The sequence below is a fragment of the Spodoptera frugiperda genome, chromosome 2, assembly GCF_023101765.2.
Source record: "Spodoptera frugiperda isolate SF20-4 chromosome 2, AGI-APGP_CSIRO_Sfru_2.0, whole genome shotgun sequence".
NCBI classification, from domain to species: Eukaryota; Metazoa; Arthropoda; class Insecta; order Lepidoptera; family Noctuidae; genus Spodoptera; species Spodoptera frugiperda.
This window is the reverse complement of record NC_064213.1, coordinates 9,379,307-9,394,080: the sequence shown is the minus strand read 5'-3', so window position 1 is coordinate 9,394,080 and position 14,774 is coordinate 9,379,307. Positions and strand designations below refer to the sequence as shown.

Sequence of the window (14,774 nt, the reverse complement as noted above, 5' to 3'; positions counted from 1 at the left end):
AACAAAAAATAATAGTGCCCAATGAGCGGTCAGGGCGATATCTTACGGACAACTTTTGGATGGAGCTGCTATAACTAGGAGTTATGTACCAAATAAATATAAAGAAACAAAAGAGAACCTATAATAAATATGATGCAAAACCTGAACATTGTGCAAACTGTGGATATACACCTAGTGTATAGTCTAATAATTATAACCATGGCGCTTTTTATAATGGCAACCTTATTAATATACATTCACAATCATATTTTTATCTTTAAAATATATTTTCACCTGATTGACAGATCAGTGAAGGTCGTTCCTAGGTGGGATCCTCTACCAATAGTAAATTTTTCACGGGACAACACAGATAATTACGAAATTTAAATAAAAATGTGGGGACAGCACCCGCATTAGCTGGGACTGATCACTACTACTATTGAATAAAACCAGCCATTGTATACATTTCAAATATTTATATCACACTTATGCATAATTACGTTTCGTTATATTTCTAGTGTCCTCTATGTTTTTGTTACTGATTTTTTTTGATATCTTAGCCGTAGTATACTTTTTAGTTTTCTTTTTGTTCTTTGACCGACCGAATAATGCTTTACTTGGATTGTTTTTCCTCGCTGAATATTCTTTACTGTTGCTATCATCATCATTGTCGTCATCGCTAAGGCTGCTTAGAGATTCGTCAACGTCGTCGTTGGTGGAATCATGATGGTTAAGTACTTCTTTATCCTGCTTGGTGTCACTAATATTAAGAAGCTTAATGATTGTATAATCCTGTTCCGGTGGTTTCTTTGTTACAAGTTGGCCTGGTACGAATGGTGCTAAAAAAATATTACAGTAATTATAATTCAAGCTATTGAAAGTTCATGGTTCACACAATCACACAACATTTCATTAAATACGAATTATTTTTACCACAATGAGGTAGAGATTGGAGCATTTCTATGCCATGTATCAGAGAGGCCGACATGAGTGTAAGAATCTCATGTTCAAGCAGGTGTTTGAAGTTCGATATCAATGTGTTTGCAGGACCTTCAACCGTCAGAGACCCGGGCCTGGAAAAACCAAAATCATCAAGTCGTTACCTTAATTGACAAACCAGCTAACTCCTTACGAGCAAATTTTTCAGGAGACATACTTAAAACTAAAACTCTATCATATTTTATTTTGTTATAAATTTGAATTACGAAATGTGGAGCTAGATTGCCAATTAAGGCGTCGAAGTGCAAAAATTATATGATATAATAACAACTTTTGTTTTGTAAGCTTGTTAGTCTGACGTTTTGTTTTTTTTTTTTAAGAAAAACGTTGCTCCACACTGGAATTTTCTCCTGTGTCGTGCGTGCGTTTACAAACATACAAGTTCGCATACACAATATTACACCCAGACCCGAAACAACAATTTGTGGATCACACAAAGAGTTGTTCCGTACATCCGTACGGCGCGGCAGCCAGTTCGCCAGCCACCGCACTAGCCGTGCCGTCAAATTCTAGTAAGTATAAGAATATATTACTTCATTTCATCCAAGAAGTAGATGTCCAAGTCGACGGTGTCAGGGTCTTTGACCGCCAGCAGACCGAGGTAGGCGGCTGCTTCATTCGCTGTCATGGTCAGCTCACCAGACAAAGGTGGTACTCCCGTTGGTATTATTGCTTCATATTTGTACACTACCTACAAAATTAAATGAAACTTACGTATCTCAAAAAACGTACCGTAAAGTATTAAAAATAAAATTAAGTCTCTGACTGCCAATAGAAAACTGTTGAAAGCAAATTCTCCGCTAACGTCGGTCACCGGTGACCACCACGGCGTTCAATGTGTTAATGATATAATAAAAGCGAATAAAAAAAAATGTGTGACTAAACAAACAAAATGTGTGACTATAAACAAATATATGTAAACAAACGGATCAGATATTTTATAAAAATCCGAATAAAGTAAAACAAACTAAACTTTGCACAGGGACGAGTCAAGTTTTTGTGCAGCTGTTATTAACGTTTAAGGTAGTCTTTACGTGTGGTACAGATACATTTAAAGTCTTTAAATGTACACACTAACTACATATCTGGCGAAAAGTGTATTTCTTTAAACAGTGCCGGCGTAAGGGCCACTGATACCCCGGGCGAAAATATTGTGGCGCTCACTTGAGGGAAGCAATATCAAGGGTTAGTTTTTTGCTGATATAATTTTACGAGGGGTAAAATTATATTAAGAATTTCATGTTTCACTATGCACAGAGCGTAGAGCACAGTTCTGCAGGGATTGCACCAGGAGAGGCAAGAGACTCCAACTTCAGACCTTGGCGCCCCCCATAATTTGTAACCCTGGGCCATCGCCCCTTCACGCCCCCCCCCTAACGCCGGCACTGTTTAAAGACATACACTTTTCGCCAGATATGTAGTTAGTGTAGCGGCATAGCGTATAAGTACTTAAGGTGTGTCATGTTGCAACGTAAACAAAGTTACAGTTTATATTTCGGATGTAATAAATTATAGGTATTGTTCATTCATTTCATTGTTCATTATGTGAACACGCGCACTGTGTATCCGTCTTAGTAAGGAACAATATACTTTCAGTCGTCATCGGTCTTTCATTTGGTCTACACCTTAGATCACACACTACCACCCTCTAAATTAGTAACAAAGAGACTTGAAAAACTTTAATAATTTGTTCTTCAGCGATTGACAACGGGACCTCTATAACAGCAACGTTGGTTGGTAGTTAGTACATACATATGTATATAATACGCACCTTTAAAGCACTAAATCCAACGATGGCGTCGACTTTGCGTAGTTGTAGAAATTTAACACCAGTGGGTACTGATCGCCGGTACATGGAATCCAGTCCGTGCAGAGTTCCATCGAACAGTCTTATTTGCTATTAAAATTAAAGTAAAATAGTCTTAAAGTAAGAAAGAAAGAAAAAAACATTCTTTTGGCACCGGACACGATACACCAAAAACAAAAACAAAGTACGCACGAAACACAATGTATATAAGACAATATGTCTCACTCACGAACTGTTCGAGGATTGCTCGATTAGTTTCAAGCTACAACAGGGGCTTATAATAAAGAGCAGCGTTGCGGGACGTGTCGTCCAAAGAATTAATCTATTGATCAAATATTATATTAAATGTAACACCCACTTTTCGTCAGTATCAAGTTCTACGTGGTTTCATGCCTGCGTCAGAGACGTGATACTTAATTATAAAGTCAATAATAGTGTGTCAGGTTCATTCAGTAGGTTAGGTAAAGATTTTATAGGCATTCAACATAAACAGTGTAGTCTTACCAAGCCATGAATGGATTTCAGTGTGAAGTTTGGTATGTTGATAATTTGTGCATTCAATTTTTGTACTCTGGCTTTAATAAGGGCTATGGAAGCGTCCATATACTCTTGTAATGCTATAGTTTTCTCCTTGTCGTATTTTCTAATAACAGATTAAAAGACAAAATTAAGGAATAAACATTCAACATGGGTGTCAGTCGCTCTTAATGATTCAGATGCTGGTCAGTCTGTCAGTAATTGTGGGCAGCTTGTCAGTAATTGTGGGCAGCCTGTCAGTAATTGTGGGCAGCCTGTCAGTAATTGTGGGCAGCCTGTCAGTAATTGTGGGCAGCCTGTCAGTAATTGTGGGCAGCCTGTCAGTAATTGTGGGCAGCCTGTCAGTAATTGTGGGCAGCCTGTCAGTAATTGTGGGCAGCCTGTCAGTAATTGTAGGCGGCCTGTCAGTAATTGTGGGCAGCCTGTCAGTAATTGTGGGCAGCCTGTCAGTAATTGTGGGCAGCCTGTCAGTAATTGTAGGCAGCCTGTCAGTAATTGTGGGCAGCCTGCCAGTAATTGTGGGCAGCTTGTCAGTAATTGTTGGCAGCCTGTCAGTAAATGTAGACAGCCTGTGTGAAGCTCTTGTGTCTGATGATTACGATCATCCAATCAACATCAACAATTGTCCGTTCCGTCTACTGTAGGACTAACCGCCATGTTCAGAGTCATTTAATGGTTACTTAACCCAGTACTTAGCAATTATTTTCGGAACAAAATCTAAGCAATAGTTTAAGTAATCATTAAATTTCTCTGAGTACGGCAGTTAGGCTGGCACTCCATTTAATATACATGTGTACACTATCCAGGTAGGTAGTTTCTTGGTATACCCAATTTTCGATATTACACTGTCATAATTATTGAAAGTCCATAAACATAACTATTAATATAAAATACTATAATTTCTCGATGTTTTCAAACATTCAATATGATTTTAAGTATTAATTAAAAAAAGCAGATATTATGTTGTGATACTATGGGACAAAAATAATGAATAATTTTTAAATTTCAGTATCATTATCCTCTATTTAATTGTCTAGACTTTAAAAGAGACTATGGACCTCTGAGTTTATTTCGGCATTTCTTCTCAGAGTAATTGGATAGGAAATGCCGGCCTCATCTAGCTATTTGAAATATTGACGTGTAAAAGTGTTATTTTATAAGCTACTTGCAGAAGTAAATATCATTTATCATTTATCACTCTTCAAAAACTACAATAAGGATACCCACTCTAATTCTTTTATGTTGTCTATTCTAGCGAGGTTGACGTATATCAGGTAGTCGTTGAAGTATTCTTTCATCCAAATATCCAAGTCGTTTTTCAGTCTGCGGAGAAAGTCACCTGTAATCATATTTTTATTTTCACATTAGTATTGTTTTTTAACATAATTATGCGTTTTCGAACAAAACACTTATCACCAGTGATAGGAATAGGTAGTGCTTATTAGCCTAAACTTTGAACAGAGAAAAGAAACGGAGACTTCCTTAGTACTTTATTATTTTTTTCCCGGACATCTGCTTAAATAATGTTTAGAAATAAACCGGTAAAAGAAAACTAAAACTCAGTGAATATTGTATGTACACGTAACAAATATAGGTATATTTATAGTATTTCTAAACATTATTAAAGCAGATGACCGGGAAAAAATATATAGTAGGGGAGGTAAGGAAGTCTCACCCCCTTTTATTCTGATCCTTCATAGGTTTTTCTTTTTTCTTAATTTGGTTTTCTGTTCAAAGTTTAGGCTAATAAGCAAAAGTAAATATTTTGTTGTGGATTCGGATACCTATGTGTATTTTTTATTATATATCTATCACTAATAAATTAAACTTATCACACAACATTTTTGAGCCAATACACAATAATATTACCCATGTTTTCTGGTCCTACGGATATTGACGCACTTTCAATAGCTTGGGTTACGTACTGAAAATAAAATGAAACTTATTAAAGAAACCTTTCTATACAACCAACATTTAGCTGCCCATCGCTCCCCTACCTCCCTTACTAAGGAAGTCTCCGGCCATTTTTCAGTGTAACACAACATTTTTGAGCAAATACACAATAATATTACCCATGTTTTCTGGTCCTACGCATTAAAAACTGAGAATAGAAACCTTTCTATACAACCAACATTTAGCTGCAGCGGCCATTTTTCGGTGTAAAGTCTAATATTTTACGCATTAAAAACGAGAATACATTTTTTTTCTTATTAATTATGGAGGGTAATTTGTAATAACACAATTGGGCAGTATCCTCGGTCGAAAATTAATTATTACAACTTTTCAATACAATAAAATATTCAAAAATAATCAAACACTCATTCATAAATTTGATGAACTACTTAATTTTCGATTTTTTCTAGCTTAATTTCTAGAAATAAGTCTGCTGTTTGACGTAAAATTCTGATGACGTCATAATAGAGTACAGTACTCTCAACGGATCTTGGCAGGTCTGAACTACGTGCAGAAGGCTGCGCAATAAGTCTTTTTTAGAACCAAATGGTGGCATGAGGCGAGGTGCGGGGGCGGCGATCTAGGCTAGAGATTGACCATTTCTAAATACAATTGACCCTTTACACTTATTGCGCAGCCTTCTGCACATAGTTCAGACCTGCCAAGATCCGTTGAGAGTACTGTATTTCATACAAAGTTCATAGAAACTATCGTTTTTGACGTTTCAAAAAAAGGATTGAATTTGACTAGTAGGAAACTAGCCTATTGTTATGGAGGGTACTTGTAATTATTCAGTAGTTGTGCAATATATTGTAAGTACCGTCATTAATACTTCATGAACGGTAACGGTTGAAGTAACCAGTTCAATAGTTAGACGGCTGTCATTAATTCTGTATCGTCCTTCCATTGTGTATACGACATTCCTTAAGAGAAACCTGAAATTGTTTAAAATTCTTGATGAATATCTAATATTTGATTGTTAATATCACAATTTTTGGGTGCTTTTCCACCAGAGATGTGCTAGGTAGCTATGCTATGAAGATGTAATAGCTAAGTTGTGAAACTATCAGTATTGGTGCTTTGTAGTACAGCTACATAGCTGTACTACAAAGATGCGCTGCCGCAAAGTAGCTGTGCGAGGAAGATGCGCAGCTCAAGTACACGCATCTATAGCACACATCCATAGCTCACATCTTTCAATATAAAAAACATACCTAAGTTGAACCCGTTTCCACTAGTGCTAAACTATGTGTACCAATGAATATGATTGGAAGCGAAACGCATCCACAGCAACGTAGCATAGCACATCTCTGGTTGAGAAGCAGCTTTAGCTAAATGTTCACAATTCAAAATGTCATTTTGTATAAGAAATACTAGCTAGAGCCTTCGTAGCCTTCAGAGCCTTCTTAGCTCGAGCCTTCATAGCCAGACCACAGCATTAAACTGAGCACTCCACTGTGGTGACAAATTTTTGCTTTATGGTATACCATAAAGCAAAAATTTCACCACCAATTTCACCACCACAGCATGTCACCACAGCGGAGTGTAAATAATAATAAAATGTATACATTTTATTTATTTCTGCTCATAAAATAAAATGTATACATTTTATTTATTTCTGCTCATAAAATAAAATGTATACATTTTATTTATTTCTGCTCATAACACAGCGAAAATAAACGAATTTCCTTAATGAATACAAGTCTTTAAACTGACATGTTCACTAACAATATCATTAGAAAGATCGAGGTTAGGCGTCGTTGGAAAAAAACGATCAAAAAAGCGGGTAGACTGATTTGTCTCCTTATAAACATCCACCCTCATATACTCCAGTTCATCCGTGATCATGGCGCTTGCAACAGTGCCGAAATATCGAAAACTTAACGAAATTAATAAACATGGTAATTGGTAATATCCCGTCTCAAATTCTAATGAAATTTGAATTTTTTGAATTTGATGAATGGCGCTTGCAACAGTGCCGAAATATCGGAAACTCACTAAAGTGAATAAACATGGTATATATCCCGTCATAAGTTCTAATAATAGTGTTAGTGACCATGTCAGTTTAAAATCTTATATTGAAATTTATGGTCATCATAATTTTATCATAGCTAAGTTTATGAAATCCATTACAATAAAATTGTGAACTTACTCTACTTCTCCAAAACTGGGTGCATAGATGAGGACTGAAGGGTCTGTATCAGTGAGTGTCCTTTCGTACGCTCCTTGGAGGTGCAGGTCGTAAAGTGACAGCGTTGCAGTCATCATCAAATTGGTGATATCATTGTGCAGATCAGTCACACGGAAATGAGTGTGGTTGCGAAGTTTCATACGGTGAAAGAACCTAAGAATGTAAGGAAAATAATTACTGGGTTATAAGGTATAAAGGTTTCAACAGTTTCTGGACAGCAATTGTACTAGTAAGAGACTGAAGACTTCCTCATTACTGTAGAGTATGAACTCTTCAATTTAAGAATGTTTATTTATATCAAACTAGCTTCTGCCAGCGGCTTTGACTGCGTTCCCGTGGTAATAAAATTACCTAGCCTATATGAAATTCCAGACCATAATCTACCGTTGTTCCAAATTTCATTCCGATCCCTACGTGCGTTTTGACGTAAAGGAGTAGTAAACAAACGCACATGCAAACTTTCACATTTATAATATTAATAGAATAGAAAAAAGGACCCAAAAAAAAAATAGTATATAGGAAGTAAGTATTAACTTACATTAAGGAGTCTATCATTCTCAGCATACATTGGCCACCCAAGTGAAGTCCTGAGGGTATCACCGCCCCCTTGTGTACAAGTTTGTGGACTTCGCGGAGTGCAGCCCCTCTAGAGTCTACGAGTCCCTGCATGGGCAAGATCACAGCACGTTTAGTTATGAGCTAAAACGAGCCTAATGCACGCTACACACCGTACAATTTAACTGTACAATTCGTATCGCAGGTCCATAATAGCCACTATATCAGAGAATTTTGGTCATACCCGAGTCATATGTTGTAGTCACAATTAAGTATGTGACATGTTCATAGTGTTTTTATCTAGCATAGAACTTCTTTAATAAAAAAAGCCATTTAAAAAACTAAAAAACCCGTGCGCTTTAAAAAAAATAAAAAAACCCTAAAACAAGATAAAATTTAAGCAGTCGGGACCCATTCTAAATATAAAGACTTTGTGAGGACACATACGGCTGGCTTTCTAGAATGGGTCCCGACTGCTTAAAACGAAGACTGTGTTTTTATATTTACATTTGTATTATGTATATTAGGGTATCCCAAAAAAATATAAGTCGTTGTTTTTAAACGCATATCCACTAATTATTTTCGAAGAGTTTGTCAACATACACGTAAATAAAGTTTCATTTACCTAGAAGCACAGCAACCCGTGCAGTCGACTTGCCTTGATATATATGTCTTGTATATACTTATAATAGTTAAAACATACATACTTGTATCATGGTCTGGTCAAAATTTCTCTCCATCAGAGCCTTTTGAACACTATTCCTGGTTTCATTGTAACGATCTGTGAACCGTTAGAAAATTGTGAAAACACTACTACTGCCCGCGACTTCGAACGCGTAGTAAAGTTTTTCCGCGCAAATCTCGATCCCGTCGGAATTCTAGTGTAACAACGTATTTTGTGCTCCATAACCTCTTCTTTTATGAAAGTTGGTAGTTTTAAATTTTTAACACAATCGGTTTTAGCATCCTTGAAAACCACGAAAACGACATCCAATCCGAAAACTGATTTTACAGAGGATTTTAAAATTCTTCTGCGACATAGACGTCAAAGCAGAAAGAAGATCCCCGGCGCTGCGTACTGCGCCTCGCCTGTACTGCGAGCGGTTCAAGCTAATTTCGACCCTCGGTCATAGGGCCGATAACTAGTTATAGCGGAAAGTCCACTACACTCCCTAACTTATATATATTTTTGTTTGGTACAGTAGTCGTGCCTATTTTTTTTTACTGTATATATTTTTTCGTGATAAAAAGTACCCAGGGTTGTGCCCAAGATATTAAAGTATAATTATACCAAGTTTCATCGTAATCAGACCGGTAGTTTTTGCGTGACGTGTGAATATACAGGCAGACAAAAAAAAAACTTAATGACATGATAACTCGAACTCATAAAACCTTACTGGTAAATATTTTTGCATTTGCTCATTAGTAACTCATCTTTAGTCGTCTACATTTAGTTTGCTTTCATTATATTTTATTTTTAAATATCACATCCTACTGCAATATTTTTCCTTCCATTTCATTCATCGTCGTATTTACTTTCGAATTATTACCGTCAATTGCATCCATGGCGTCAAATAGTTGAGGAGTATTTAGTGTCATCCAGCAGCTTGACTCTGACTGATCCAAGTTATTGGAAGATCCTGTTAATATAGAGATACATAAGATATTAATGAAAAGTATTCCCTCTGTTATTTTGACACACACATACACTATGGAGATCACTCATATGATTTAAATGAAATTAATATTTCAACGAAAATTTATAATGAAATTAATCAGATATTAAATTCTGTGGGACTGTTATCTTCATGTTTCTTGACCACAGAAGAGCTGTAATGTTGAAGGTTGTCTAAGAATGTTACGGACATGCGGCGCGGCTGTTATAATGCCATATTTGTATAGTGTTCATGTTGAAATAAGCTCAAAGAGAATAAGGCACTATTTGGCCTATTTCGCTCATTTTTCGTATATTGTCAGCCAAGATGATAACAAATGTTAATTAAGTCATAAGAAGTTTCCCCATACAGTATACAGTATACATATTAGATCGAACACTATGCGCCAGTTAGAAGGTACATTATAAGGACCATATATTATGGGGCTCCACACAGGCGTTTAGAGGGACTCTTTTTCTCTTTTTTTTTTAAAAACGTTGCCCCACATTAGGATTTTCTCCTGTGTGGTGGGTGCGTTTACAAACATACAATTTCACATACACATGACACCCAGACCCGAAACAACAATTTGTGGATCGCACAAAGAGTTGCTCCGTGTGAAAATCAAACCCGCTACACGTTGCCCAGTGTAGTTTTAGTAGTTTTTTGGAGGCTGAGTCACCCTCGTCCGTAGGAGAGCACCCTTAAAAATACTGAACCCCTACACGTGGCCTCTGGGTGGTGCTAAACAGGTGACACTCAGGTGGTAGGTTTCGGCCGACGGCATTATAACCACCCACCGAGCAAAACCGTGTCGCCAAGCGGCCTAGCCGTGTTCCGCCACGATGCTCGGTGTCGCTGTACGAGAGGATGGGTCGAAATGTTTGTTCCACTATGGGTAGACCGATCTGGCGCGCGCTGGTGTGGCTGCATCGGGTGGCCAGTCGCGGAGGGTAGCGGGATCCGAGGCACGGTGCACCGCTGGCCGACCGCAGATAGTTGGGGGCCCAATTAGCGTGCTAGCCACACGTGAAAGGCTGCCCCGCCATCTAGCGAAAAATCCCACGTACACGCCATCGTGCCGGTTGGCGACCGGAAGAGAGGGCCCGATGGATTTACGTGGGGGGGCTCGGGCGTCCCCGCAGTCTCCAGGCTGGCCTCCCATTGATGTGGCTAACTGCAGTGCGCGTCTGGGGTCGCCTGTGAGGAGGAACATTTCACTGCCATCCTCTCAGCAACTTATTTACGACTATGAAAACGAGAGCTAAGAAAAGGGTTCAACAGCGGCTGCACTCCCTCTCCCTCAAAGTGCACCTCTCCAACATCCGAGGCTTGCACTCAAATCTCATTGCGGTCCATCACCATCTGGAGACCGAGAACCCAACGCTCTTGTTTCTCTCGGAGACCCAGATCAGATGTCCGTCGGACGTATCATACCTGAACTACCCAGGCTTTTCTCTGGAGCACAAATTCGTTCCCCGTGCAGGCGTATGCCTATACGTCCAAGACGGCGTCTGTTACCGGCGTCTCCGAAACTTTGAGGACCCCAGTTTTTCAACCTTGTGGATACTGGTGGACACAGGCATAGAGAAAATCCTCTATGCCTGTGTCTACCGGTCGCACAGCGGAGATTTGGAGACGACCAGATTAGCGCAGCACCTTGTGGAGACGGCGGATGGGGCTCGGCAGAGGTACCCTTCGGCCCAGTTGGTGTTACTGGGGGACTTTAACGCCCATCACCAGGAGTGGCTGTTCCCATACCAGTGCACTGACCATGCTGGGAGGGAAATGCGTAAGCTTGCGCTAACGCTTGGCCTGACCCAGCTGGTCCAGGAGGCCACAAGGGTGCCCGATGTCGACTCGCACACTGCCAACTGCCTAGACCTTCTGCTGACAACTGATCCAGACAGCTACTCGGTGTCAGTATCTTCACCCTTGGGTAGCTCTGACCACTGTCTGGTGAAATCCGTATCCACGTACTCCCCACCGGATCCTTGTCCCAGAGGATCTCGGCGGATGTGGCGGTACAAGTCAGCAGATTGGGATGGGATGCGATCCTTTTTTGCATCCTATCCTTGGCGGCCTGTCTGCTTCTCTACTGAGGACCCGTCAGCTTGTGCGGATGCCATAGCAGGGGTGTTGCGTCAGGGCATGGAATACTACATTCCATTCTCGGACGCGACATCTTTCGGTGGGACTCGTCCATGGTTCGGTGCCGACTGCAGACGTGCTGAAGCGCGAAAGCATGCGGCATACTTGGCATGGGCGGATGCCAGGCGTCGTAAGGCTGACGACACTCTTCAGAGGAAGAGAGCCTATAACAGGGCTGCCAAGTCATGCAAAAAGGCATTACGGATGGCCCGGTTCAACCACATTGGCCGAATAGGGAACAAACTGGCTTCTTACCCAGCGGGTAGTAAAGCATTCTGGTCCCTGGCCAAGGCGGTTGAATCGAACTTCTGCCGCCCTTCACTCCCACCTCTCCTGGGGCCTAACGGGACGCTGGCACACACCGCGGTAGAGAAGGCAAACCTGTTTGCTTCTCTATTTGCGGAATCTTCACGTCTTGATACTGGTGGCGCTATACCTCCTTCTCTAAATAACGTATGCGAGACGAAAATGTCGAAAATTCGCATCCGACAGAAGGAGGTGTATAAGACGTTGCGTAATCTCGACGTGAACAAGGCCAGTGGCCCCGACGGAATCCCGGCCGTGGTTTTAAAAACCTGTGCGCCTGAGTTGTCTCCAATCCTGACACGCCTGTTTCGACTTTCCTTGGAGACTGGTCAAGTGCCGGTTGCATGGAAGCTGGCCAACGTGCAGCCTGTGCCCAAAAAAGGTAGTCGTGCCGACCCTAACAATTACCGACCAATCTCGGTCACGAACGAACGTGTACTCAACAACAGGCTCCTGGCATACCTTGAAGGTAACGACCTCCTCAGCGATCAGCAGTATGGGTTTCGCCGCAACCGATCCACTGGGGACCTTCTTGCGTATGCCACCCACATTTGGAGCGAGGCCATCGAGAAGCACGGGGAGGCAATAGCGGTCTCTCTCGATATATCGAAGGCCTTTGACAGGGTTTGGCACGACAGCCTTATCGGCAAGCTTCCTGCATATGGACTTTCCGCTGATCTGTGCAGATGGATTGCAGACTTCCTGAGGGATCGGTCAATTCGAGTAGTCATCGATGGCTGCTCGTCTGACCAATTTGGTATCAACGCCGGAGTCCCTCAGGGGTCAGTACTTTCAGCAACGCTCTTTTTGCTGCACATCAACGACCTGCTTAAGCCCGGTATCTTTGGGTATGCAGATGACAGCACAGTTGTTGAAAGGTATGTGTCCGATGCGCGGACTAGCGGAACACAGATCCAGTCTCTAAGAGAATCCATGGTCGAACGGTTGAACTCGTCCTTGAAGGCGGTCTCCGATTGGGGTGACGCCAACTTGGTCAAGTTCAACGCTACCAAAACCCAGGCGTGTCTATTCTCTGCCAAACGGAGTCAATTTCCGCTGGCTCCTACTTTCCGAAATGTATCTGTTCCAATATCGGATCATCTAGAGCTTCTTGGCGTAACTCTATCGCCAACGCTAAACTTCGGCTCTTATATAGAGTCGAAGGCACATCTGGCTGGTAGGAGGTTGGGTATCCTCTCGAAGGTGAGACGGTACTTCACACCGAAACAACTGCTGAGCCTGTACCAAGCGCAGGTTCGGTCATGTGTGGAGTACTGTTCTCACCTTTGGGACGGCTCGGCTAAATGCCAGCTAGATGCGCTCGAACACATTGAAAGGCGTGCCAAGAAGCTCATCAACGATGATGCGCTTGTGGAGGCCCGGCTTCAAAGCCTTGAACACAGGCGCAAGGTCGCAAGCCTTTCCGTTTTTTACCGGATACATTTCGGAGAGTGTGCGGGGGAATTGCACAACTTGATTCCCCTAGTCCTTTTCATCATCGAACCACAAGACAATCGGCGAGGCGTCACCGCTTCATGGTAGATATCCCACCAACTCGCACGAAGCGCTTCGCTTCAAGCTTCCTTGTGCGAACTGCTAGGGAGTGGAACTCCTTGCCGGAGTCTGTGTTTCCTGATGGGTATAACCTGGGTGTCTTCAAGGCCCGAGTGAATAGGTTGCTTATGGGCAGACGTGCTCCACCGTAGGCCGCATCATCACTTACCATCAGGTGAGATAGCGGTCAAACGTCGACCCATTGAATGTAAAAAAAAAAAAAAAAAAAAAAGTTTACAACACTCTAGTGTAGTTAGAGACCTCAGAGCAGACGGACACGGAGTAATAGTGGTCGCGTACTGGGGTGCTCAGCGTTGCACAGAGGGGGCTCCACAGCTGGTTTACTTAGAAATCTCAGTACTTCTTTATAGGTGCTGATGCTGCTACAGATGGTGGTAACCTAGTTGCTCTAATGACGTAAGAATCTCACATTCGTTAAGTATATTTTTTTAAGTTTCTGTCGTAATAAAAATATCATAAAAACACAATATAGGTTGATGTAACTTGTCTTAAAAGTTAATACGTAGTATATTGCTGCTTGTGTAACTTACGAATCAATTTGCTTCTATACGGTAAGGTTGCAGTCCGTTTAAATACATCTACATAGTATAAAACACAATCGCTTTCTCTGTCCCTATGTCCCTTTGTAATGCTTAGGTAAATCTTTAAAACTACGCAACAAGTTTAGATGCGGTTTTTTTAATAAATAGAGCAATTGATTCAAGAGGAAGGTTTTTATGTACCTATTGCATAATATATTACCATTGCACCCATGCGAAGCTGAGGCGGGTCTCTAGTTAAGCGTAAATACGTCTAAAAAGTTCTTCTCCTTAATGGGGGTCAGATTACCTTGGTTGTCCTTCAAATAATGAACACCGTCGTCTTCATCGTCGTCGCGACTCCCTTTATCGTCCTTGGTGAATATTGCCAGATTAATATTAGCACATATAAAATATGCTAGCAGCAAGTTTCTCATTTTTTCTTTTTTAACTTTTACATCAATTTAATCCTTGTTGGTTTAAACCATTTCATTTCTTATCTTTAACAATTTGCTTTTCAGCCATAAATCGGGAAAAGCAATTAAAAG

At 40.8% G+C, this 14,774-nt stretch overlaps 1 protein-coding gene across 1 annotated transcript; it reads right to left on the bottom strand.

Moving 5' to 3' along the window:
- Positions 1-435: 435 nt before the first annotated feature.
- Positions 436-14,740, bottom strand: LOC118269438 (uncharacterized). Its single transcript, XM_050701419.1, has 13 exons — positions 14,537-14,740; positions 9,572-9,661; positions 8,729-8,802; positions 8,005-8,129; positions 7,428-7,619; positions 6,096-6,210; positions 5,192-5,246; positions 4,550-4,661; positions 3,290-3,428; positions 2,750-2,875; positions 1,512-1,669; positions 913-1,052; positions 436-818 (listed from the first exon to the last, which is right to left on the bottom strand). The coding sequence occupies exons 1-13, from the start codon at positions 14,661-14,663 to the stop codon at positions 466-468; spliced, it is 1,806 nt and encodes a 601-aa protein (XP_050557376.1). The 5' UTR covers positions 14,664-14,740; the 3' UTR covers positions 436-465.
- Between the last annotated feature and the right edge of the window lie 34 nt (positions 14,741-14,774).